Source organism: Eretmochelys imbricata, chromosome 2 (genome assembly GCF_965152235.1).
Source record: "Eretmochelys imbricata isolate rEreImb1 chromosome 2, rEreImb1.hap1, whole genome shotgun sequence".
NCBI lineage: Eukaryota > Metazoa > Chordata > Testudines > Cheloniidae > Eretmochelys > Eretmochelys imbricata.
This window is the reverse complement of record NC_135573.1, coordinates 99,750,033-99,777,601: the sequence shown is the minus strand read 5'-3', so window position 1 is coordinate 99,777,601 and position 27,569 is coordinate 99,750,033. Positions and strand designations below refer to the sequence as shown.

Below are 27,569 nucleotides of genomic sequence, written 5' to 3'. Positions count from 1 at the left end.
TCTGCCGGACACAGCAGCGTGGGCAGGTGTCAGCTGGAAGTGGGGGGAAGGGCGGAATGGGAAGGGGGCGGGGCTCAGAGTCTTAGGTCCTGCTTAGGGCGTTTCCCTCTCGCAGCCGCACGTGACCCCGAGGTTGATGACGGCCCTCTGGTGGGGGAGGGTTGGTCGGAGGGCGCGAGACTGTGTCCCTTCCCCGCCCCTGTTGTAACCAAACGGCGACGCAACAGTTTCTTAGAATTAAAGGAGAAAACAGCCCGTAGTACTGGGAAAAGCCTCTAATTCATCGTTCGACCAATGAGGGGCCGGCGGGGAAGGGCGGGGGAGACGGGCTCCGATAGGCCGGGCGCTGCCGGAGACCCAATCAGCTTGCGCGCGGGGTGACAAGACTGCCCCGAGACGGGCTGGGGGAGAGAGTCACTCCGCCGCCGCCGAGAGCCGCTGCTAGGAGTTGGGGGGGGGGCTCGCGCGCGCACGCTGCTGCTGCTGCTGAGCAGGGGCGATGGCGGCGGGTGCCTGCGAGGCCTGGCGGGGCCGTTACTACCGGCTCGAGGAGATCGAGGCGCACAACCACAGCCAAAGCACCTGGATCCTCCTGCACCACCGCATCTACGACCTCACCAAGTTCCTGGAGGAGGCGAGTGTCGGATCCGGGGCGCGCTGGGATCGGCAGGCGGCGGCGCTCGCCCGGGCTGCTGGAGAGTTTAAATCCCGAGGCGGAGGGTGGGGTGCTGGGGGCGGGCTGGGCACTCGCAAGCCGGGGACGGTGGGGGCGAAACTTCTGAGCACCTGTACCGTAACGTCCCGCTGACGCGTAGGCCTCTGGGGTCAGCGCCTGAGCAAAGATGGTTGCGTCCCCGCGTAGGGGGAAGGGTGCGGTCCCCCCGTTGGGGGCACGTGGGGATATCCCTTTAAATCAGTTTGAAGAAGTACCCGCTGTGTGGAGGAGGATCAGGAGGGGCTACACTGGGGCGGGGGAGGGGGCAGTTGCTGCTCAGCGTTGCTTTTGAGGCTGTTGGTTTGGACAAGTTAGGAGGGCTTGACAATTGCAGTTGGTTCTTGTGCAGCGTTTGCTAGAAAGCGTCTTTCCCTCTGAGGGGGAAAGGGCGATAGGTTTGTCGGCTCGCCGGGGTAGAGAGGTCAAAAACATAACCTTGCCTAATTCTTTGTGCAGTTAAGCGCATGCTCTCCGAAGCCCGGGACCCTGCTGGTTTCAACACACGGGTCCCCAAAACGTCACAGTCATTCTCCTGAAAACCTGACGTGTTGAAAACTTGATGTCCAGGGCATATGATATCCTCTGGTTTCACTCTGTACGTTTTAATGCTGTTTGCCTTTTTTCCCTTTAAAAGTCCCTTTAAACAGCATGGAAAAGTTACATTTAAGAGAATGTTAATGTGATTAAGTTAATGCTCACTCACTAACTTCCAACAGTTAAGCTTGTAGGCTTGTGTTAGAGTAATCTTTAACTGCATGATCACTTTTCTTTTTTCAGGTTTCAGAGTAGCAGCCATATTAGTCTGTATTCACAAAAAGGAGTACTTGTGGCACCTTAGAGACTGACAAATTTATTTGAGCATAAACTTTCATGAGCTACAGCTCACTTCATCGGATGTAGCTCACGAAAGCTTATGCTCAGATAAATTGGTTAGTCTTTCTAAGGTGCCACAAGTACTCCTTTTCTTTTTTCAGAGCCCCTGACTTATTTATGAATGAATGTGATGGTGCATAATTGACATTGTTTCCAATAACTTAATAAAGCAGCAAAGAAGAGAGCAATTGTGTACTGTACAAATTCCCTAACCAATTTTTTGAAAATCTTCTTAATTATGATTTTAAAATGAAATTATCTAATTTAGCAATGCATTCATCTTGTATCCTTGGTTCATTCACTGTGAAGTATTCAATTTATATATGATCAAAATTTTGCTCTGCTATTCAAAATATGTACAGGTGTGGCTTCAGTTAATTCAAGGGAGTTATTCCAAATTTACTCTAACTTTGAATAGACTTTGGCTCAGAATATGCGGGTCTGTGGAACTGAGGCCTCCAATTATTTCAAAACCCTGCTTTGGAATTTAAATTGCTTATGTCCTGAAGCACAAGTATTTAAAGCACGAGTACTCTAAGGTTTTGTCAAAACAAAGGTACCTGGTTTCAGAGTGTTAGCCCTGTTAGTCTGTATCAGAAAAGTACCTGTAGCTTTAACTAACCGCTGGTGCAGCTTTACTGGTAGAAGCTGTAGCGTAGACAGAACGTAGTTGTCTTCGCCACCATTTATGTGAAATGCTCAAGTCATACGTCTACAGTAGTGTCCACTGTATGAGTGAATTACTGGTGAGACGCATACTAGTGTAGAGACAGCCATAGAGAACTCTGATTGTTATGATTTGAAACGTGGGGGCTTAAAAGACACTTAAGGACTATATAAAAGTATGTGAAGCTTGCAAAGTAAAATGCTCAGGATTACAAAAGTGCAGGATTGAGTTCCATGTATTCATTAGTAACCTTTAACAGAGTACTGAGTCATATTCTGTGTGAAGAAGGGTTTATCTGCTGTTGAAGGTAACATTTAAAATTACTATCAACTAAAAGATTAGAGGAGAAAAAATTATCTGCTCTGCAATTTAGATGATACATAGAACCCAAGCCTTGTTAATCTATAAATCTTTGCCCCGTTGGGGATGGGGGTTGAATTAAAGTAGCATAAATCTGAATAGGCTTAGATGTGGTGAGTACATGAGACCTGCCTATAATGTAGCTACTGCTGTTGCTATCACAAGTGGAACTGCACCTGTGGTGAATGATGGCCATCATACTTGCTTGTGCAGACAAGACCCATGTGTAACTGACGACAAAATCCTGTGCCTGAAGAGATTTCAGGCAGCTACTGAAATTAGTAATATCAGATTTCAGAGTAGCAGCCGTGTTAGTCTGTATCCGCAAAAAGAAAAGGAGAACTTGTGGCACCTTGGAGTCTAACAAATTTATTTGAGCATAGGCGTTCGTGACCTACAGCTTTTCCACTGAATGCATCCGATGAAGTGAGCAGTAGCTCACGAAAGCTTATGCTCAGATAAATTTGTTAGTCTCTTAAGGTGCCACAAATCATCCTTTTCTTTTTTAGTAATATTAGAGCAGCGCATTCCGAAGGACATGCTGGCTGCTGCTCTCCGCAGCCCCCATTGGCCTGGAACAGCGAACCATGGCCAGTGGGAGCCGCAATCTGCTGAACCTGCGGATGTGGCAGGTAAACAAACCGGCCCCACCCGCCAGGGGGCTTACCCGAGCGGGCCACATGCCAAAGATTGCTGATCCCTGCATTAAGCTATTAAGGTAAACTAAGAATTTTCACCCAACTTGGAAACTTGACTTTTGATGACTTTGTAATGGAAAAGTCATTTCTTTCAAGCCTAATCTCTATTGACTAGTTCTTAGATTTGTCACTTTCATTTAAGAGGGTGTAGTACAGTATTATTTTTCTTTTTTTGTCTTCTACAGAGCACTGAGCACTTCAGTGGGGATGTTTGTAGGTATGTGAGTTTGTCCATTTAATGAGTAAGATAAATGGGAAGACCTTCACTGACATGTAAAGTTTTGAAACATCATTTATATTTAATAAATGTTTAGCAGGTCAAGGTACAAAGAAATCATTGGGTTGTGTATTTTGTCTACTGTATGGCTGGCAAGTATGTATGACTATCTGAAGTTTTGATTTACTGTTAAGTTTTACCAGCATAGCTGTCAGTAGTGTGAAAAAATTACAACCCTAATGGGGGTTGTCAAGGTTCCTCCCCCACTCTGAACGCTAGGGTACGGATGTGGGGACCTGCATGAAAACCTCCTAAGCTTATCTTTACCAGCTTAGGTCAAAAACTTCCCCAAGGTACAAAATATTCCACCCTTTGTCCTTGGATTGGCCGCTACCACCACCAAACAAATACTGGTTACTGGGGAAGAGCTGTTTGGAAACGTCTTTCCCCCCAAATACTTCCCAAAACCTTGCACCCCACTTCCTGGACAAGGTTGGGTAAAAAGCCTCACCAATTTGCCTAGGTGACTACAGACCCAGACCCTTGGATCTTAAGAACAATGAACAATCCTCCCAACACTTGCACCCCCCCCTTCTTGGGAAATGTTGGATAAAAAGCCTCACCAATTTGCATAGGTGACCACAGACCCAAACCCTTGGATCTGAGAACAATGAAAAAGCATTCAGTTTTCTTACAAGAAGACTCCTAATAGAAATAGGAGTAAATAGAAGTAAAGAAATCCCCTCTGTAAAATCAGGATGGTAGATACCTTACAGGGTAATTAGATTCAAAAACATAGAGAACCCCTCTAGGCAAAACCTTAAGTTACAAAAAAGATACACAGACAGAAATAGTTATTCTATTCAGCACAATTCTTTTCTCAGCCATTTAAAGAAATCATAATCTAACACATACCTAGCTAGATTACTTACTAAAAGTTCTAAGACTCCATTCCTGGTCTATCCCCGGCAAAAACAGCATATAGACAGACAGAGACCCTTTGTTTCTCTCCCTCCTCCCAGCTTTTGAAAGTATCTTGTCTCCTCATTGGTCATTTTGGTCAGGTGCCAGTGAGGTTACCTTTAGCTTCTTAACCCTTTACAGGTGAGAGGAGTTTTCCTCTGGCCAGGAGGGATTTTAAAGGTGTTTACCCTTCCCTTTATGTTTATGACAGGGGTAGATGCAATTATACTGGCAAAAAATTCCATTTGCTGGTGTAATTTATTACATTTGGGGAAGTGGCTCAAACTATACCAGCAAAAGAACTCTTTGCCTAGTATCAGCTGTCTCCCTACTAGGGAGGGCTGTTCCATTGTATCTGTATTGGCAAACCCTTTTAAATGTAGACAAGGCCTAAGTTACTTGCTGTGGATAAGAGATCCTACTTTTAGAGTCTAAGAAGTCTTTCCACTAACTTCAGCATGCTTTGGATCAGACCCGATGTGTGGATATAAATATACATGCTCCTAATTGGTTAAGAGCCAGCATATTTTCATTTCCTTTTACTATTTGTTGATATCTTGAGCAGAGAATTAGTTTAATTGTTTCCTTCTCTCTTTCTCAAGAAAGCATGTATTCACTTAATGGCTGATATAATACTATTCATGTTTTCTGAAACAAATGTTTGTCTGAAGTGGCTTTCTCTTCTATTTGGGGGCTATTTATTTCCAAGCATAGTATATGTAAAAATACTCAAAGCATTTCTTTAAAGCTGGATTAACCCTTTCTGAATACTTTTTTGTTATGCAAGTAACTTTGCTGTCCAACAGGTTCTGTTGATTCAGTTTGTTAAACATACTGTACATTTTAAAGGTAGTCAAGTTTAGTGCTCAATTAAGACCTTTGTCCTGGCCTTTCACCACATAGTTATCAAAACTGATTCATGGGCAGATTTGTAACGAGTGCCTCATCTGCCTTGTGTAATCTCTCTTCTGCATACCCTCTTTTAACCTTTTTTGGCTCAGTTGCTAAGTGTAATCTTTACTCTTTGCACTTGTTTAGCCTCTCCCTCTTTTGCTTAGTCATTGTGGATAAGCATAGATCAGACTTTAAAGAACTTCTAAGGTTACACAATAAACATATTTAAAATAATGAGAATTAGTACAATTTATGGGCATTTTGGCACTGCCACGCTACTTGAAACTCTGGTAGCAGCAACTATTTCGTTGTGATAAGAGTGAGCAGGGATTATTTTCTTAACTTCAGAAGATGGGCAGGGGCAGTAGGCTATAATGCCTGTACACACAATTCAGAGCAGCTCAAGTGTGTAAACAGAGCTTTTTTTTCCTGTGCTTCAACTATAGGGCCTTTCTGTCCATCGTGGCTCAGGCATGGCTGAACTTAGATAACAGGAGGAAACTTGTCTGCCACTAATTTTTATTAATTCATACTTTATATATAATATACAATTATATCCCCGAATCTACATTAAAAACATTGTGCTTGCCAAGTAAAACGCTTGAAGGTTAGATTGCCTATGTAACTTTAATTTGGCTCCCTAGCGTGTTTGCATTATGGTACATGATTACATACTATTTTTTTCACAGCATCCCTGCCTCATTCTGTGACTGGCTTGTTATGCCATATTTCTGTCCTTCCCATTCAATGTTTGGCCTCCGGCTTTAATTAGTGCACATCACTTAAACTCTTTGCTGATTTCAAAAATAATTTCCTCGTAGGCATTTTTCTGGTGCTCTGATCATAGGATCTGACTACTATGCAAACGTTAATTAAACTTCACAACACTTCAGTGAAATTAGGTGTATTACCCCCATTTAATAGTTGGGGAACTAAGACATAAAGAGATTAAGGCTGAAATTGTCCATGTTCGCTAGTTTTGAGAGCCCAAATGGAGACTCCTTCTGTACTGCTGCTAGTGGCGGCGCTGCCTTCAGAGCTGGGCGGCCAGAGAGCAGCAACTGCTGGCTGGGAGCTCAGCTCTGAAGGCAGCGGCACAGAAGTAAGGATGGCATGATATGTTGTTGCTACCCTTACTTCTGCACTGCTGCCTTCGAGGCTGGGCTCCTTGTCAGCAGCTACTGATCTCTCACCACCCAGCTCTGAAGGCAGTGCAGAAGTAAGGGTGGCAATACCCTGACTCCCCTACAATAACCTTGCAATCCCTGCACAAACCACTTTTGGGTCAGGACCCCCAGTTTGAGAAATGCTGGTCTCCCCTGTGAAATCTGGTCTTTCTTTGTACTTTTACCTTATACTATACAGACTTCACTGGGGAGAACAGATTTCACGGTCTGTGATGTATTTTTCATGGCCGTAAATTTGGTAGGGCCCTAGTCCTAGATACTGGCTGGTTTAGGGGAGTGGTAATAGGATGAGGTTTTCAGTTAGTTTACTGGTTTATGGTTTGGGTTCAGTGTAACTTAATTATCAATTACATACAAGTCCACTTGGCCGTATCGGCAGAGAAGTGTTGAATGGATGTTGTGAGAACAGTTCTCCTCATTCTCTTTCCAACCCTGTGGTACATCCAGTATAGTTCAAATGAAAAGTGAGAGGAAGCTTGTATTGCTTTTGGCTCTGCTACTCCTCTCTTATGAATAAGTAGAAGGCTTCATTCTCCTGTAACCTGTGGACATCTTACTGGAGCGCTGATTTTGCTTTTAAAACAGTGTCATCAATTGTGCATTTCAGATTAACGCTGCCTTGCTGTTCTTGGATTCTCTCAGCTGAAATCTCACTGGTCTGACTTGTACTGATTATAGTTCTCAGAAATAACGAAGAAGAGAATACTCTTCTCTTTTTCATGATTAGTGCATTTGATAGCTCTTATACACAGCAGTAGCAGATTTTTTTCATAAAGAAAATATGGCTGTGAAACCACATTGGCAGAGAGAATTGAGCAGATGTAATCATTTTGAATGCCAGCATTCCTTTGCGTTACATTATGTGTAGCTATAAGAGTTATGAGGTAACATTTTCAAAAGCAAGGTTTCTAGTTTTGGTTTACAGATACTAGGGAGACTCTAAAGATATATAAAGCTTTAATAAAATAAAAACTCATTTGTTGCCCTCATTATTGAAGTCCATATCGTGTAGTATGGTAGGATTTGTTTCAGCTGTCATAAGAAGTGTAAATAATCCCTATGTAGGAAAAGTGTTGTAGCATTGTTTAAAGTTAATTTGCTTATGTATTTAACTTTCTGTCATGCCTTGACTAATTCTGTCAGGAATGTCAGATGCTGCTTCTAGCAATTGTAGTCCTCCAAGTGGAAGTTTAGAATGTAGGCAAGAAATCAGTTTTGCAAAAGGGAATTGGGGGGAAAAAATAAGGGAAAGGATTTTATTTTCACTGTGTGTGTAAACCATGGGGCTCTTTTTAAAATATTGAAGAAAACTGAATATCCTTTAGAACATGCCCAGCACATGTTTTTTCATAATTAAAGTCTGGTTTTGTTACCCAGGGTTCTTTCAACCCAAAGCTCTTGGTAACTTTTACTCTGTGCGAGGTGGTGTCAGGAAATAAATCGGGGGAGACAGGGCCGTCCCACTGATAGATGGCTGGCACAAACAGGACAACACGAGTGCTTTCACTTAAAGCTAAACTTTACTTAGTCTCAAACACTTAAACATGTCCTCAACAGGTTAGTAAAACACCCCCAACCCTTGATAATTAGCAAAGCTGAGTGTGCCTCTCAAGTGACACAGCGGCAGGCTTCCGGTGGCCAAATCTTCCGTCTGTCAGTGGGACTGCAAGATGTATCCAGAGAGAGAGTCCAAAAAGAGTTCAACTACCTCAAACTTTCTCCCCTTATTTATACATTAGTAATAGAATGACATGTCCCTTAAAGAAAACTTATTAAGTAAGCATTTTCAATGGTCAAGCAAGAGATTCCTTCTGATTATCGATTAACCAGAGTTTGCAGCCTTGAGGCCCCAATAGGCATTCCTGGGGCACATCCTGCTCTTCTAAAATGCATGTATGAGCAACTTCAACACAATTCTTATCAGGAAGGACACGGGGTCGAGCTGCCCGTTCTGTGGCACCCAAAACCCACTCCCCTCCTGCCTTGGTCAAACAGAGTGCTGAATGGCCAATTTACAGCTTGCTGACTTGGCTGCTTTTTAGCAATAATCCATAGTGGTTTCAGGCACTTTACTGGTTTGCCAAAGTCTCCCCGTTCAGTTTGATATCTGAAAAATCCTTCCACCTTCTGTGACTTCTGGAAAATACTAGATTTTCAGTAACGGTGTATGAGTTCTGAATTTTTTATTCTCTCACAGCATCCAGGTGGTGAAGAAGTCCTAAGGGAACAAGCTGGAGGAGATGCTACTGAAAGCTTTGAAGATGTCGGCCATTCCACAGATGCCAGAACACTGTCTGAGACATTCATTATAGGGGAGCTTCATCCTGTGAGTACATTATCAGTGTACAAATATTAATGTCACTGCAATTTTCAGTGTTTAGACATTTCTGTGATAAGAACACTAAAAATAGAGCTGGTAACCATCATGCTAGCCAGACCTCCTTATTCCACCATAGCAGCTAACTTTGGGTGAAGCCAGACTGCTCTTTCGTGCTCAGGCAGAAGCTGAGAGTTGAGCACTCTGAAGTGCTCAGATAATGTGGTATCAAATCATGGTAAGGGTACAGTTTATATCTCCTTTTTGAAATACATTACAGCTGGAGTTTTAACTTAGGTTGACAAATAACACTACAGAACACTAAATCATACTGCACTCTCCAATCTGTACATCATGATCTCCCTAAAGATAAGATATAATTCTTTAAAATAGTATATCTGTGAATTTGTGTAAATCTTTTATAAGGAGATTTATAATCTTTTATATCTACTGTACTGAAGGAAGTATTCAAAATTTTCATTAACCTCTTGCAAAGGATATATAAACTGAAATTGGACAAGGTCTTGTGTAGTCCATATCTGTGCCATTTATTCATTGGAACAGAAGGGAATTTCAGAATCTATGCTTCGTTACTTTGGTTGTCAAGATAATATTGAAAACATGAGGAGACTATAAATGATTAAACTGTTAAAACAGAGTTCTAAATCTTCACCTCCAGCTTCTTTTTTTGATCACCATGAAAAACACTGCCATCCGATCTGTCACTCTGAACCTGCGCATCATCTTTGATTTAGACCTCTAATTAGTTCCTTGCATCCAGGCTATCTTTAAGTCTTGCTGATTCTTTTACATAACATCTCTAAGGGTATGTCTACACTACGAAATTAGGTCGATTTTATAGAGGTCGATTTTTAGAAATTGATTTTATACAGTCGATTGTGTATGTCCCCCCAAGCGTATTAAGTCAGAGTGTGTCCTCAATGCTGTGGACTTATGGAGCGGTGCACTGTGGGTAGCTATCCCACAGTTCCTGCAGTCTCTGCTGCCCGTTGGAATTCTGGGTTAAGCTCCGAATGCCTGGGCAAAAACGTTGTTGAGGGTGGTTTTGGGTACATGTAGTCAGTCGCCCCTCCCTCCGTAAAAGCAATGGCAGACAATTGTTTCGTGCCTTTTTTCCTGAGTTACCTGTGCAGACGCCATAGCACAGCAAGCATGGAGCCCGCTCAGCTCGCCACTGCTGTTGTGAGCATTGTAAACACCTTGCGCATTATCCTGGAGTATGTGCAGTTCCGGGCTAAGAGACGCCAGCATGAGGACGATTGTGAGGAGGACATGGACACACGTTCCTGAAAGCGTGGGCTGTGGCAATTAGGACATCATGGTGGCAGTGGGGCTGGTTGATACAGTGGAACGCTGATTCTGGGCCCGGCAAACAAGCACAGACTGGTGGGACCTCATAGTGTTGCAGGTATGGGATGATTCCCAGTGGCTGCGAAGTTTCGCATGCGTAAGGCCACTTTTCTTGATCTTTGTGAGTTGCTTTTCCGCACCCTGAAGCACAGGAATACCAAGATGAGAGCTGCCCTGACCGTTGAGAAGCAAGTGGCGATAGCCCTGTGGAAGCTTGTCAGTCGGGAATCAATTTGGAGTGGGCAAATCTACTGTGGGGACTGCTGTGATCCAAGTAGCCAATGCAATCACTGATATTCTGCTATCAAGGGTAGTGACTCTGGGAAATGTGCAGGTCATACTGGATGGCTTTGCTGCAGTGGGGTTCCCTAACGGTGGTGGGGTGATAGATGGAACGCATATCCTTATCTTGGCACCAGACCACCTTGCCAACCAGTACGTTAACGGCAAGGGGTACTTCTCACTGGTGCTGCAAGCACTGGTGGATCACAAGGGAGGTTTCACCAACATCGATGTGGGATGGCCGTGGATGGCACTCGCATCTTTAGGAACTCAGGGCTGTTTGAACAGTTGCAAGAAGGGACTTACTCCAGTAACCGCTGGGGATGTTGAAATGCCAATAGTTATCCTTGGGCACCCAGCCTACCCCTTAATGCCATGGCTCATGAAGCTGTACACAGGCAGCCTGGACAGTAGTAAGGAGCAGTTCAACTATAGTCTGAGCAAGTACAGAATGGTGGTAGAATGTGCCTTTGGATGTTTAAAAGCTCACTGGGACTGTTTGCTGACTAGGTTAGACTTCAGAGCAACCAACATTCCCATTGTTATTGCTGCTTGCTGTATGCTCCTTAATATCTGTGAGTAAGGGGGAGACATTTATGGCGGGGTGGGAGGTTGAGGCAAATCACCTGGTGGCCAATTTTGAGCAGCCAGACACCAAGACTATTAGAAGAGCGCAGCTAGGCGCGCTGTGCATCAGAGAGGCTTTGAAAACCAGTTTCATGACTGGCCAGGCTACGGTGTGACAGCTGTGTGTGTGTTGTTGCTGCAAACCGGCCCCCTTTGTTGATTTTAATTCCCTGTAAGCCAACCACCCTCCCCCTTTGATCACAGCTGGCAAAGGAAATAAAGTAACTATTGTTTTGAAACCATGCATTCTTTCTTTATTAATTAAAAAAAAGTGAGATTCTTGACAAGGTAGTTCGGGTGGGCTGGGGTGCAGGAGGAGGGAATGACAAGGCCACATGGCATATTGTAGCCACACTACAAATCAAAACAGTTCAAATGACAGCCTTCTGTTGCTTGGGCCCTCCTCTGGAGTGGATTGGCTGGGTGCCTGGAGCCTCCCACCCCCACGTTCTTGGGCATCTGGGTGAGAAGGATATGGAAGTTGGGGAGGAGGGCAGGCAGTTATATAATGGATGCAGCGGGGGTCTGTGCTCTTGTTGGCTTTCCTGCAGCTCCAACAGATGCTTCATCATGTCCATTTGCTCCCCCATTAGCCTCAGTATTGCCTCTGCTCTTTGTGCTCACTTAATGCTTTACTGGTCTCTGCCACTGCATGCCTCCATGCATTAAGCTGTGCCCTGTCAGTGTAGGAGGACTGCATGAGCTCTGAAAACACGTCATCACACGTACTTTTTTTTTCACCTTCTGATCTGTGATAACCTCAGGGTTGGAGATGATAGGGGGAGCGTAGAAAAATTTGCACTTGGGGGGAGATAAAAAGGGAGAGTAAAATTTAATGTGATACCTTTCTGAGAACAAAAGGGAGACTTTCACAGTGAATCAAGCAATTCACAGCACATGTGCTTTAGGTACAAGGTCACATTTTGCCTTTTATATTGAGTGCCTGCTGGTATGGTGGCACATCACACACGGCTGGGCAACAGAATTCAATTTCTAGGCAGCCATGGTAAGCCTTTTGGTATACGGGGTTGGCTTCTTCCACCTTCATAACATGTGGCCTTCATAACAGTACCGCCATCCTTTCCCACAGCAAGCAATGCTGCTTGGGTTTCACATTTAAAAGGAGGGGCTATGGTTTTTGGGTGGATGTGCAGCACACCCCTCCCCCTGCCGCGTGACTATTCTCCGGGATGAGCCCTTCACCCCTCCCCCTGCCGCGTGGCTATTCTCCGGGATGAGCCCTTTTAGCCAATTGCAAACAACCCAACATGAACAGGGTCCTTTTACTGTTCCTTTACAAAAACTCCCCTGTTTCAACCAGGTGACCATGAATGACATCTCTCCTGAGGCTAACACAGAAAGATAAAGACCGAATGTTGCTTGAATGTGACCAAATCCCAGGACCATTCGCTGCCATGCTTTGTGCTGCAGTGATTCCAGACTACTTGCTACTGGCTTGGCATGGTAAAGTGTCCTACCATGGAGGACGAAATAAGGCAGCCCTCCCCAGAAACATTCTGCAAAGGCTTTCTGAGTACCTCCAGGAGAGCTTCATGGAGATGTCCCTAGAGGATTCCCACTCCGTCCCCAGACACGTTAACAGACCTTTCCAGTAGCTGTACTGGCTGCAAATGCATCCCAATTCTTCAGGGCAAAGCAAATATTAAACACTATTGCTTTTAAACCCTGTACTGTAGTTACAAATATGCACTCAGAAGTGCCTTCTCTGGCTTCAGTGTTGGGGATCCCGCCTTGGGAGGGTATTGGCTCCAGGGTGAGGAAAAGGCCCTGGCTGCCGGGGAGAATGGATTCACGGCTTGCCTGCTGCGCATTCTTCTCCTCCTCCTCTTCCTCATCCACAAAATCCTCCTCCCTGTTGCATGAGAATCCCCCCCTTGAAGATGTCCATGGACACTGGTGGGGTAATGGTAGGGTCCCCCCCTAGAATGCCATGCAGCTGATCATAGAAGCAGCATGTGTGGGGCTCTGACCCAGAGCGACCATTTGCCTCCTTTTGCCTTTTAGTAGGCTTGCTTGAGCACCTTAACTTACATGGAGCACTGCTGTGTGTCCCTGTTGTAGCCTCTCTCCACCATGCCCTGTGCGATTTTTGGCATATATGTTTACATTTCTTCTTTTTAATCGGGGTTTGGCCTGCACAGATTCTTCCCCCCATACAGCAATCAGATCCATTGTCTCCCTTTCAGTCTATGCTGGAGCTTGTTTGCGATTCTGGGGGGACTGCATGGTCACGTGTGGTGCTGAGCTCGCCACTCTGACCAAACAAGAAATTAAATTCAAAATTTCCCAGGGCTTTTCCTGTGTATCTGGCTAGTGCTTCAGAGTTCAAAGCGCTATCCAGAGTGGTCACACTGGAGGACTCTGGGATAGCTCCCGGATGCCAATACCATCGAATTGTGTCTGCACTATCCCAAATTCGACCCAGCAAGGTCAATTTTAGTGCTACTCCCCTCGCCAGGGGGGAGTACAGAAGTTGATTTTAAGAGCCCTTTAGGTCTGTCAAGGTTCCTCCCCCACTCTGAACTCTAGGGTACAGATGTGGGGACCTGCATGAAAAAATCCTCCTAAGCTTATCTTTACCAGCTTAGGTCAAAACTTCCCCAAGGTACAAAATATTCCCCCCCCCGTTGTCCTTGGACTGGCCGCTACCACCACCAAACTAATACTGGTTACTGGGGAAGAGCTGTTTGGATGCGTCTTTCCCCCCAAAATACTTCCCAAAACCCTGCACCCCACTTCCTGGACAAGGTTTGGTAAAAAGCCTCACCAATTTGCCTAGGTGACTACAGACCCAGACCCTTGGATCTTAAGAACAATGAACAATCCTCCCAACACTTGCACCCCCCCTTTCCTGGGAAATGTTGGATAAAAAGCCTCACCAATTTGCATAGGTGACCACAGACCCAAACCCTTGGATCTGAGAACAATGAAAAAGCATTCAGTTTTCTTACAAGAAGACTTTTAATAAAAAAATAGAAGTAAATAGAAATAAAGAAATCCCCCCTGTAAAATCAGGATGGTAGATATCTTACAGGGTAATTAGATTCAAAAACAGAGAACCCCTCTAGGCAAAACCTTAAGTTACAAAAAAGATACACAGACAGAAATAGTTATTCTATTCAGCACAATTCTTTTCTCAGCCATTTAAAGAAATCATAATCTAACACATACCTAGCTAGATTACTTACTAAAAGTTCTAAGACTCCATTCCTGTTCTGTCCCTGGCAAAAGCAGCATACAGACAGACACAGACCCTTTGTTTCTCTCCCTCCTCCCAGCTTTTGAAAGTATCTTGTCTCCTCATTGGTCATTTTGGTCAGGTGCCAGCGAGGTTACCTTTAGCTTCTTAACCCTTTACAGGTGAGAGGAGCTTTCCCCTGGCCAGGAGGGATTTCAAAGGGGTTTACTCTTCCCTTTATATTTATGACAAGGTCGATGGAAGAGGGTTGGTTGTGTGGACGCATTCATTTTAAAATCGACCTAATGCGGCTAAATTTGACCTAACCCCATAGTGTAGACCAGAGCTAAGATACAACCGTTCCTGTTTATCCACTCAGCTAAAATTCCTCCAGACTCTTATCAACTCATGTCTCAGTTACTGAATACAATCTTTTTCTCTGGCCCAGACAAATGCAATCGTGCCCCATTCATATCCATTCAGATGCTGCTGCAAAGGTCATTTTCCTAGCCCACTGTCTCTTTGACCATCTCACCCCGTTTACATCCCTCCACTGACTCCCTTTTCTCTTTCACATCAAACATAAGTTACTTTTAAGGCCCTTCATTGCCTATCCTAACTCTCCTTTGCTCTGATGCCCAGAAAAATTGGTCAGTGTTCAGGTTCGCTGGTGTGTTGATGCCACTGCCTATTGTGTTGACCAGTATTGTTTCCTTGTAATCCCCCTTTTATCTGTAGCCATCTCGTGTCTCTCTTAATTTACTTTGGAGTTGAGAGCCTTCTTTTTTGTTCTGCTTCTACTTGTACATCACCTAGTACAATGAGGTTCTGGTCCATAACTAGGCTCCTAGTTTCTATGGTAATACTACTACTAAAATGATCCGATGTCTCCCTGAGGCTGGAGAAAATTTGGAAAAACAAATCTAAGGTGAGCTGCCACACTAACTCATACTGAAGATTCTGAAACAAAGATGACAATATCAACATTAATTATTTTATGTTTGGGTATTATAGTAGAAATATGCAGCCAGTGTGCTAACCCTAAACTGCTTCACCATGTCACATAAAAGACCCAGCTGTCCTTCACTTAACTGCCAATCTCCAGCTTCTGTTGACTTCACAACATCTGTGATTCTGTTATGCATACAGTTATCTGCGGTATAACAAATAAACACTGGCTTCATACTGTGTGTGGTTCATAATTTATGCATTTATAAACTGCCTTTTAAAAACTTAACCTGACTGTCACAGACTTCATCTGTTGCCTTAGGGTGCTATAGAATTCAAGGCCATGGCAACAGAATGCCACAAAGCACATGGGACCTTGATTAGTTTGCTTCTATGTATTGTTCGTGTGTGAATGGTGGAAGGGGCTATCAAATCAGGGTAATTGTTCAGTTTGTTACAGTCTACTAAAGGAATGTGTATCTTTTAGGAACATAGGAAATATAAATCTGCTCATGATGGAATTTTGAAATGCATTGGAGAGTTGCATTCAGTTGAATAAGGAAACATTCTGGAAATTATTTATAAGCAAATGGTGTTGTCATCGTCATCACCGCTCCCATAACTGCATTGGTCATTGGGGCACCATCATTGATGCCACTAGCAGTCACCTTCAGCCCCCAACTAAAACCCCTCCAACATATTATTAAGGATCTACAACCTATCCTGAAGGACGACCCAACACTCTCACAAATCCTGGGAGACAGGCCAGTCCTTGCCTACAGACAGCCCCCCCAAACTGAAGCAAATACTCACCAACAACCACATACCACACAACAGAACCACTAACCCAGGAACCTATCCTTGCAACAAAGCCTGTTGCCAACTGTGCCCACATATCTATTCAGGGGACACCAACACAGGGCCTAATAACATCAGCCACACTATCAGAGGCTCGTTCACCTGCACATCCACCAATGTGATATATGCCATCATGTGCCAGCAATGCCCCTCTGCCATGTACATTGGTCAAACTGGACAGTCTCTACGTAAAAGAATAAATGGACACAAATCAGATGTCAAGAATTCTAACATTTATAAACCAGTCGGAGAACACTTCAATCTCTCTGGTCACGCGATTACGGACATGAAAGTTGCAATTCTTCAACAAAAAAAACTTCAAATCCAGACTCCAGCGAGAAACTGTTGAATTGGAATTCATTTGCAAATTGTATCCAATTAACTTAGCCACTCCCAGTCTCTATTTAAGCCTAAGTCATTATGCAAGGTAACCTATTTCCCCTTGTTTTTTCCTAACCCCCCTCTCCCCCCCAGACGTTCTTGTTCAACCCTGTATTTGTGCTGGAAATGGCCCACCTTGATTATCATACACATTGTAAGGAGAGTGATCACTTTAGATAAGCTATTGCCAGCAGGAGAGTGGGGTGGGGGGGGAGGTATTTTTTCATGCTTTGTGTGTATAAAAGATCTTCTACACTTTCCACAATATGCATCCGATGAAGTGAGCTGTAGCACACGAAAGCTTATGCTCAAATAAATTGGTTAGTCTCTAAGGTGCCACAAGTACTCCTTTTCTTTTTGCGAATACAGACTAACCCGGCTGTTACTCTGAAACCAGTTCTTTAATGGTAACAATAAGCTTATGACAAACATTGTACTACTTCATGGTTGCTCAGAGCTTCATGCCATACTCTGTCAAATGCTGTATTGAGGTAATCAAAGATGTGGTAAATGTCCTGTTAGTGTTGTAAGTGCTTATCACATTGAACATGACATTTGAAATCTGTTCTGTGGTGGTACTTCTGGCACAAAAGCTAGCCAGCGATGATATTCCCTGAGTGTGGCTTCAGTCTGTTCAATGACTTTCAACATCACTTTGCTGGGGAGGCTAATTAAACTTATGGTCTGGTAATTTTGACACAATTGCAGGTTGTCTTTCTTTGTCAGAGTGATTAGTGACTGTGTCCATGTGGAGGGCCACTCACTGGTCTGCCAGATCTTGTTGCAGATCTTGGTGAGTACATCTTACTATTTCTCCTCCAAATTTCATCAGTGCAGCTGGGATGTTGTCAATACCTATAGCTTTTCCGTTCTTGAGTGATTTCACAGCATCTGCACTTCTTCATGTTGTATTGGAAAGTTCTCCTCCTCTGTTGAATCTGGGCTGTCTAGGACACTAAGATCTCCACTTGTCTTGTGGTTGCATAGATCAGAGCAGTAGTTTGTCCAGCTATTGATGATGTCCCTTTCTTCTGTTCCCTTCTTTGTCTTGAATTGTTAGCTTTGGTCCATCTTTTCTTCATCAAATCTTTTACAACCTGGAAGGCTCGTTTGCTATTTTTATTATTGATACTCTTCAATTTTAGAGCATCATTTTTCAATCCATATCTCTTTGTCCACTTCATTACTTTCTTGATCTTTCTGCTAATTGCTCTGTATTTATCAGCTTCCCTCAGTGCTGTTCTTGTGTCTCAAGTTCTCTTCTAATGTCACACATGTAGTGTTTCATTTATGACCCATGGGTTTGTCTTACGATGTTTCCCAAGGATGTCCATTGCTGTCTCATTCATTAGTGTTGAAATTGTTGGTCGTTGCTTCTACATCGTCCTCTAGAGCAAGCAGCAGGGCAAATTTTCTGCTGATCATTGGAATGACTCTGCAATGTTTCAGTCTGAGTCTTTCCAAGCCAAACCTTGGTTCTGGTGAATTTTGGCCCGAATTTCCTTAGCCGCAGCCAAAAACTTAGCATCACAAGGTTGTGATCACTTCCAGTATCAGCACTGGGGAAGCTCTTTGTTTTAGCTCTGTTAATCCCAGAACTAAATCAGTTTTGCACCATGTTGTAGTCGATCTGGCTGTGATTTAGACCATTAGGTGTGTGCCATGTTGATTGCCTGCATGCTTTATGTGCTCCTAACGTTTGCCAGAACCAGATTATTATAGCTGACAAACTCAAAAAGCCTCAATCCTGTCTCATTGGTGGTTGCATTACGGGAAGGGCCACAATCTCACCAGTCTGCCTGTGCAGCAGTACCTACTTTAGCATTCCAATTTCCCTGTACAATCAGGATATCTTTCTTGTGTACCGTATCAATGATGTCTTGGAACTGATTGTAAAAATTTTCAGTTTGCTCATCGTACTGATGTAGGGGCGTAGACTTGTACCACTGTGATATTAAATGGCACTGCCTTTAGAAGGATGGAAATAAGCCTGGTGGACATTGGGCGGCATCCTAATACTGAATTCTTGATATCTTTATGCACAAATCCTACATTGTTGCCATGTTTGTCCTCTCCACTGTAATAGAGGTATGTGGCCTTCTTCCGTTAGTGCCTCTCCAAAGTTCTTCCATCAGACCTCAGAGATTCCTAGGAGGTGCCAGGTGTATTGTTCCATTTCATATGTGAGTTCTTTCAATCTCCCTATTTGTCTGAATGTCCCTACATTCCATGTGACTATGGTGGCGATATCTCTTCCACGGATCCTCTTGGTTGGGGTTACGCCAGTAGTATGCTTGTCGTGTCCACCCTGGTGGGAGACTGATGGTGTGGTCATTATTAACCCAGGGTGTGATCAATCCAGTATGTACATGGTTGACTTGCTTATCATATGTTGTGTCTTGGGCTCCGCCAGGTTAGAAATTTGCCTGTCTCTCTCCAGGCAGCCCCCTTTTAGTTGCCTCTTACGAGATGCAGGAGGAGCAGTGGGCCTATTCTGTTCCCAGACCCACAGCCTACTAGATAACTTAAGATCATGCAGCTGCCTTCCACTACCATAAGTCTCTACTGTGGAAAAAAATTAGTGGCACAGCATTAACTGAAACTAGTGACCTTCTCAGAAATCCTGTTTGATACACTTCATTCTTGTCTAACCTTTTTTCCCTTTATTTTCTTGCAGGATGACAGAGACAAAATTAAGAAACCAGCGGTAAGTGTCATCACTCTGAAATCTCAAATCCAGTGTTTCATCTGGACACTGAGGCTTTTTGCACACAGTGTACCTACTTAAAGACAAAAGGACATGAAGATCAAGTTTAAACTACTTTAAGGTTTTATTTTTCAAGTAAAGTACTGTACTTGCCCTGAGACTCGCTGTCAATCTGTGTGGCTTTACAGTAAACCTTTCCTCTTGACTAAATGTTTTCTTCTGTTCTTGCCAAAAAAAAATCCTCCCAAACAAAATAGGAAATTAATTCCAGTCTCTGTTTCACTATATAGAAAGTGCCACCAAATATACAAATTAACTATTTTTTTCTAGATTTTATATAAAAATAATCTTGTGTTAAGTGTAAAAGTTAAACTTTTAGGAAAAGTTTATTAAGTTGTCTGTTTAAGTTTTGTATGAACAGTTGGGGACAAAGCTGAAGGGTTTCTAATTACCTCAACTTTTGCAGTATAGCTCTTGGCAAAATGGACACAATTCACAAATATTACAAGCATGACAGTTACCACACCTCTAAACAATTAAGTTGAAGCTAGAATATAATTGCGTCAGGTCTGAGTTACTATACTTTTCTATCAACCCCTGAAACATTTTAAATTAGGTAAACACAGAATATTACCACCACGGATTTTTTTTTAGTACTACTTTATTTACAGGACATACATCCAAAAGCATCTGTTATGGATGCATCTACAATTAAAATAAAGCCACAGGAATTAGTAGAAGTGGTCCAGCAAGTTGGAAGTAAGCAGCAAATTATGAGGGCCAGGGTTTGTTTAGATTCTGATGCTAGTACACCTGTAGTAGGTGCAGCAGAATGCCCAGTAGGCAATTAGATTAAACTGCGCAATCTTGCTTGATAATTATCTGTTCCAAAATTTAGTTTCCTGCAGACTTACCACCCAGTCAGGGATGTCTTGCTGCTATTATAAAGAGAGCATTAACTTCGAGAGCCCCCCCCCCAATTTGCTTTGAAAAAGTATACATTTCCTCTTACTTCCTAAAAATTTTAAAAGTACTTTAGTAACATTAGCTCACCCCTGGTCTATATGTTTAACAATTAAATTATGTATGCTATACAACAAGATTCCAGGATTGTCACTTTGTGTCACTCTGAAGCCTATTATGTCTCTAGAGTCAGCTTGAAGCTCTGGAAACAGCAAGAAACATAATCGAAGGATATTTTTGTTCAGACTATCACTAGGTTTTACGATCTCTTACCCTCCAGTTTTTAAATTTTCCGTCATTTTGACTTTACAAATTACAGCCACGTGGTGCATAGCTACAGTAAGGCATGTATCTATGCCATGTCAAGAGTCCTAGAGCAGGCATTCTCAACCTTTTTTCTTTGAGGCCATCCCAACATGCTATAAAAACTCAGGGCTTCAGCTGGGAGAAGTGGGGAGGGGGGGCGAGCTTGGGGTTCTGGGCTTCAGCTGCCCAGCAGTGGGGAGGCCTTGGGGCTTCAGCCCAACAGGGCACCTGGGGCTTTGTGTGACCCCCACTTTAGAAATGTTTTCCTAGAGTATCCGATATCTAAGTTAATGTACGGTTAATTTGCATACAGCCATTTCAATGGTTGTATGGGGGAGACTGTACAGATAGTGGATTACTTATCCCAACTGCCTCCTGCACAAAGCAATACAAATCTCCCAGTACAACCCTCCCAGACAAAAATCAATGCAACTGCCCACACAACAATCGGCAGACACAACAATCTAGACTCTCAGCCCCTCATGGCATCACAAACCCCTCATTCACCACAAATCTATACTACTCTCCCATAGACAAATCAGCACAACCACCCACAGGAAAACAACCAGCATACACAATCCTAAATATCACTCTGAAGTCTAAAATGTCTGAATTAGTGTGAAGTGATGGAAACCGTTACAAGCCTAGTTGAGACCTTTTTGTTTAGAATATCACCAGTTTTCAATCATCACTGGGATTCATGGTCTGTACCATCCAACTTTTAAGTTCTCAGTGGCTTTTAGACACATGGCTTTATGAATTACCTTTGCACAACCACTCAAACTTTCAGGTACTAGTAGTTTAATTCATAAACTAACGGCTACACTGAGCAGATTTTAATGAGAACATTAACTTTATTTTCTGACTTTCTGTTGAAATGTGCAACTTTGGCATTGCAGTTCATTTTGTTTTTAAAAACAAGATACTAAAACACAAACTGCCAATGCAAGTTAGCATTTTAAATGATTAAGTCTTGAAGTCCAGATGTCCCTGAGATAAATGGGATGGTGGATAAGTGAGTTCTCACAATTACTCCTGTTTGGCTGGAGGAACTGTTAACAGGGCAGCAGCACACTTGAAAAATGTCATCAAAGAATATAAACACTGAAGATGTGTATTCTGTGCATACAGGTTTGTGGGACCAAGCTTTGTGTTTCTGAAGGATTTACAGAGATAGTTCACTCTTTCAATAAGAATTGGTATTCCTTTTGTGAACAGCCCCAGCATCCTGTGTTTTAGTTGAAGGAGGAAGACTAGCAATTTGTACTTGTTTCCTAATTGTTAGTGGGATTTCAGTTTTCCTTAAATTTTCTATCAGGAAGTTTCACATTTTAGATCTATACTGAACGACAAGTCCGGGAGCTCGTTGTTTCCTGTGAGAACAACACAAAATTGTTAAGCAAATAGCACAGGCTATCTTTACAACCAACACTATCTTCTGATGATGTGTTGCACTTACCATAAATCAAGAAAACGGAAAAGTTTTGACCAGACTATACTCCTCCATTAGGAGTTGCTGTTTGAAGTCACTGGGATTTGTGCTCCAAAGTCACTTAAGTGTTTTTCGAAATCTCACCCTTACGTGCCTATCCATGGGTTATAGGAGCCTAAGTTTAAGCTCCGGATTTCAAAATCACAGTAACTTTGTTAATGTATTGAAGCCTAAATATCTCACACTAAAGCAATGTGCTTTTGACATGACACCAATCTAATGTCACTAATGAAGTTGTTGAATACAATGTTAACCCTTGATGTTGTGAATACTTATGCACATGCTTAACTTCAAGCACATTGGTAGTTCCATTACTGTTAATAGGGCTACTCATGTCAGTAAAGCTATATACCTGCTATATGTTCAATATTTTGTTTTTGCCTGTAGCAGTGTTAGTTTGAATAAGACATCCTAATAGTAGTGGCATTTAAAAAAAATTAATTTATTGACTTTAAAGTTGCAGTAGCACAAAACCTTCAGATTAGTTTTACAAAGCTTCAATATGATGTAAATTAATCAAGTGAATTAATCACTCCACCCTCGTTCTCAATAAGAAGTATTTATGTACAAATTTGGAGTATTTAGTTTGAATTATTGGCAACCAAAAAGTCTTGGTCTTAAAATGATTGTTTTTCCACTGCAATAATTAAACCTTTGAAATGTTTACCTGAGATTGAAACCAAGCATGGAAAGTTTAGGCCACAAAGAATATGTAAACAGTCTTGATATAACCTTAACTACAGACGTTAATGCAACCACTAATTAGTAAGAGAGGGACATAAAAAATGACTTGGCAACAATTTTAGGTAACCATTTTGTTATAAGTGAGGTATAAATTGCAGCAGGAAACATGGGATCAGAATGTTCTCTGATTAGCAAATTACTACTGAAGCTTTTAACTATAAGGCTGACTTTATCCAGGCATGAAAGCTGCATTTGTGGCTTGCTTTGGCTAGTTGTTGGGAAAAGATATAAATAAGTGTTATGGTGAATCCATTTCCTTTAGCCAGCCCTCTGTGGGGAAGTGGGGGGGAAATTGCCACTGATGTTCAGTATCTTAGTTATAACTTTGTTTTTCAGGAAACACTTCTTACCACTGTGGACTCTAATTCCAGGTATAGTATGGCTTGTAATGCCATAAATTTAAAACAGACTGGTGCTTCATGGTTACCCTTCCCTAATTCAATGAAGTGGGGGGAAAAAATACTGATCCGTTCAAACTACTAGCAAATAAGATGGTCGATTTTAGGGGCTTATCAATGCTAGGAAGTTAATTTGGAGTAAGATAAGGAACGGATTTAAAGCAAGAAGGCATTCCTGATGAACTCCCTGTGTGAACGCTCTTTATTTTAGAATGTGTCCACACAGGGAATAACTGGGAATAACTTCCCATGGAGTCAGACCCTAGGAATGAATGACATGTGAAGGTTGTTGCCATATGTAAATCCCAGGTTTGCTCTCAGCACTCTCCAGGGCATGTTGTAGTCTTACCATGCAGATTTTACACTTCATCTTGAAGTTAAGTTTACCTTCTTCTAGAGAAGATCTGGTATGCTACTAATACAGGAGATGCTTGGTGATCTTACTCACTAGTGCTGCTGCTGTCGCTAGCTACTCTGGCTGCCTTATTGATAAGCATCAACTCAGAAAAGTCTTTGCTGCTGCATCTAAGTTAAATATAAGGAGGATTCTGGGATAAACATAGAGCAGCACATATACCCTGTACCCTTGCTAGAACACAGGATTTGGGATCCATGTGCGGTACCGCTTTAAAATGAATCCCAATTAAAGTAATTAAATTGGGATCCATGGCTGTGACCGTGTTATATGCAAATTCGTGCTATATAGACATGCGTTCTAGTGAGGGTCCAATGTAGTAGAATTTTAAAATGTGCACAGATGTTCACATTTCAACACAATCCAGCCAGAACTTCATGCATTAATACTGTTCATTACCTAGAGGAATCCTGTGATTCAAGAATCTTCCATATCACTTCCCACAGAGGAACTGAAGTACCAAAAGTTTTATTGGGAAAGCTCACCTGTATCTTCTCTTCAGTGAATGGCACTGTTCTGTTGCGACAAGCCATGGCTTTAAGTTTGGCTGGAATCTTATTCTCCAATCAGGAAACTTAGACTTTGAAACAAAGTTTTTATAACTGTGCATGCGATCATGTTGGCTGGCAAAAGCATATTACCAGCATTTGGTTCTAGACCATCCTAAACACTCCCCCAGTCAAAGGCTCTCTTGTCCTTTAACTGAAGAGTGAAAAAGAATTACAAAGTGAACTTTTTTTATAACAAGTAAAATCTCATCTGTAATTTAGCAACTGTTAGACATTGCATGAAAATAATTCTCACTGTGATTCCTTCTAGTTGGTGGACCAGTTGGGTGATCCCAGCAATAGCAGCGATTATTGTGGCCCTGATGTATCATTTCTACGTGTCAGAGTAAGCATGCTATTGAGAACCAATAAAAGGAGAGACGAATTTGGGAAAGAAAACAGAAGCCATCTTAACTCACTACACTTCCTGACAAAAGCATAATAGCTGAAAAGAAATTTTTTAAATTGAACTTTTCCAGGAAACTTTCTGCTGTGCACTTTCTTCTTAATTCTACCTTTTACTCACTGCTTAAGTGCTAAAGGTAGTGTTTATCTTTTGTATAACACTGTTTTATTCTCTAATGAACCATTTGAGATAATGCTGATTTCTGTATTACAACAGATGTTATGTATGTACCTGCCTGAAACTTGTAACTTTGCTTCTTTAATGTTTGTTAAGGCTGTCTGTCTGAATTTAATATGAATCCTTCAGCCCTAAATAACTATGAAAATTGGTGGGCATGTGTCTATGAAAACAATGTTCATTTTACCTTTTACCCATAATCTTATATTCTTTGCTTTCAGTCTAGCACTGCTTTCAAATTGTTTTTTCTTTCTACATAAAGAAACAAATTCAATTTTTTTACTTTATATTTAAAAATAAAATGGAGAAAGTTCTGTGGTGGTAGGTCTAAGGGTCAGTAAAGCTTGTAAATGTATGTAAAGTGTAGCCTATACAATGTGTGGATCTACATGTCAGGCTGTACAATGGCCTACTTCAAAGACCTTCCTGACACCTAAGACTAGTACAGAGTGCTACCCTAAAAAAGCCAGCGTGCTTAATTCAGTTGCTTATTGGAAAAGCATCACTGAAGCATAGTGAAATTAAACTTAAGGAAACAATTGGGATATCTCATATAAACATTATCCTGTCTAGTTTGAAAAAACATACAACTCAAAAGCTCTTTTATTGGTTCTGCTTTTTAGGGGGAAAATATTTTATGTAAATTCCACAACAGGTAACTTTTCGAAGTGGAGCAATATATTACTTTTAGCAACCCGAGCTCTGAACTGATGTGACTGTAACTTATCCTACAACTTGAGCTAAAGCTTTAGGAAATCTTCAACCTAAAGCTATGGTTCCTAGTAAGTGAAACTGATTATCTAACTACTGTACTGAGTTTACTGTGCTGATTCTCAGTACTAAGGAAAAAAGGAACATACAACTTGTACTTATCATGAAATAACTCTTCAGGAGAGGAATCTTGCTGTTTGCATTTTCTAGGGTGATGTTTTTAACTTGTGCTATTTGTATGTACAATATCATGAATAAAAGCACATCCCTAGTGTCTTTCCACATTCCTATAAAATTGGATTTTCTGTCTCTCAAATGTATTAATTCCAACTCAGCAGAAAAATCTACACAGCACCATAAGCCTCTGATTAGTGGGCTTAAGTCAGCTGACTTGTGTCAGAACCCAGGACTAGAGTGTCTATACTGGTTAACTTAGGTTAAGGATTTTCTGACGTGTGCTTGAATCTGGGGCTCTGGTATCCACGCTACAGTGTACAGACCTCAATCAAAATAACACTATCCAAGAGTGCTTAGTGCCCTGTACTCCCCAGTGTTGACACTGTTGCATTGTGGGAAAACTGCCCACCCTGTTTTCTAACTGATGGTACTGTTGATGGGACTCAGGTGCTAATAAGGAGCACATAAACTGCATAATTTTGAGAGCCAGGTTAAAATGCATCAAAACTTAATGTCTCCGTTTCTATTTGTTTTAAGCTTTCTAAAATGTTTTTAAATTTAGTGTGTGTAAAGTGTGACCTGTTCCCCCTAAATGATGATGAGATTACTGGTTCTGTGGATGAAGGGAAAGCAGTGGATGTATTGTTTCTTGGCTTTAGCAAAGCTTTTGACACGGTCTCCCACAGTATTCTTGTCAGCAAGTTAAGGAAGTATGGGCTGGATGAATGCACTATAAGGTGGGTAGAAAGCTGGCTAGATTGTCGGGCTCAACGGGTAGTGATCAATGGCTCCATGTCTAGTTGGCAGCTGGTGTCAAGTGGAGTGCCCCAGGGGTCGGTCAATTTTTTGTTTTGTTCAATATCTTCATAAATGATCTGGAGGATGGTGTAGATTGCACTCTCAGCAAATTTGCGGATGATACTAAACTGGGAGGAGTGGTAGATACGCTGGAGGGGAGGGATAGGATACAGAAGGACCTAGACAAATTGGAGGATTGGGCCAAAAGAAATCTGATGAGGTTCAATAAGGATAAGTGCAGGGTCCTGCACTTAGGACGGAAGAATCCAATGCACCGCTACAGACTAGGGGCCGAATGACTAGGCAGCAGTTCTGCGGAAAAGGACCTAGGGGTGACAGTGGATGAGAAGCTGGATATGAGTCAGCAGTGTGCCCTTGTTGCCAAGAAGGCCAATGGCATTTTGGGATGTATAAGTAGGGGCATAGCGAGCAGATCGAGGACGTGATCGTTCCCCTCTATTCGACATTGGTGAGGCCTCATCTGGAGTACTGTGTCCAGTTTTGGGCCCCACACTACAAGAAGGATGTGGATAAATTGGAGAGAGTCCAGCGAAGGGCAACAAAAATGATTAGGGGTCTAGAACACATGACTTATGAGGAGAGGCTGAGGGAGCTGGGATTGTTTAGTCTGCAGAAGAGAAGAATGAGGGGGGATTTGATAGCTGCTTTCAACTACCTGAAAGGGGGTTCCAAAGAGGATGGCTCTAGACTGTTCTCAATGGTAGCAGATGACAGAACGAGGAGTAATGGTCTCAAGTTGCAGTGGGGGAGGTTTAGATTGGATATTAGGAAAAACTTTTTCACTATGAGGGTGGTGAAACACTGGAATGCGTTACCTAGGGAGGTGGTAGAATCTCCTTCCTTAGAGGTTTTTAAGGTCAGGCTTGACAAAGCCCTGGCTGGGATGATTTAACTGGGAATTGGTCCTGCTTCGAGCAGGGGGTTGGACTAGATGACCTTCTGGGGTCCCTTCCAACCCTGATATTCTATGATTCTATGAAAATGCCCCCTCTCAAAAAAAAAAATCTAGAAATTCAAAATCATTAAATATTTTTGGGTTGCAGTTTTTTTTTTTAAATGAACATATTATGTATTCTATAGAGGGTGGTTTTTAAGCTTAATCTCCTATATGGAGTCTAAATTAAGCAATCAACATTAAGTGCCAAATAT

At 42.3% G+C, this 27,569-nt stretch overlaps 1 protein-coding gene across 1 annotated transcript; it reads left to right on the top strand.

The window, feature by feature from the left end:
• Window positions 1-404: 404 nt before the first annotated feature.
• Window positions 405-25,708, top strand: CYB5A (cytochrome b5 type A). Its single transcript, XM_077810500.1, has 5 exons — window positions 405-634; window positions 8,772-8,900; window positions 19,235-19,264; window positions 23,106-23,140; window positions 24,402-25,708. The coding sequence occupies exons 1-5, from the start codon at window positions 500-502 to the stop codon at window positions 24,478-24,480; spliced, it is 408 nt and encodes a 135-aa protein (XP_077666626.1). The 5' UTR covers window positions 405-499; the 3' UTR covers window positions 24,481-25,708.
• The last annotated feature ends 1,861 nt before the right edge of the window (window positions 25,709-27,569 follow it).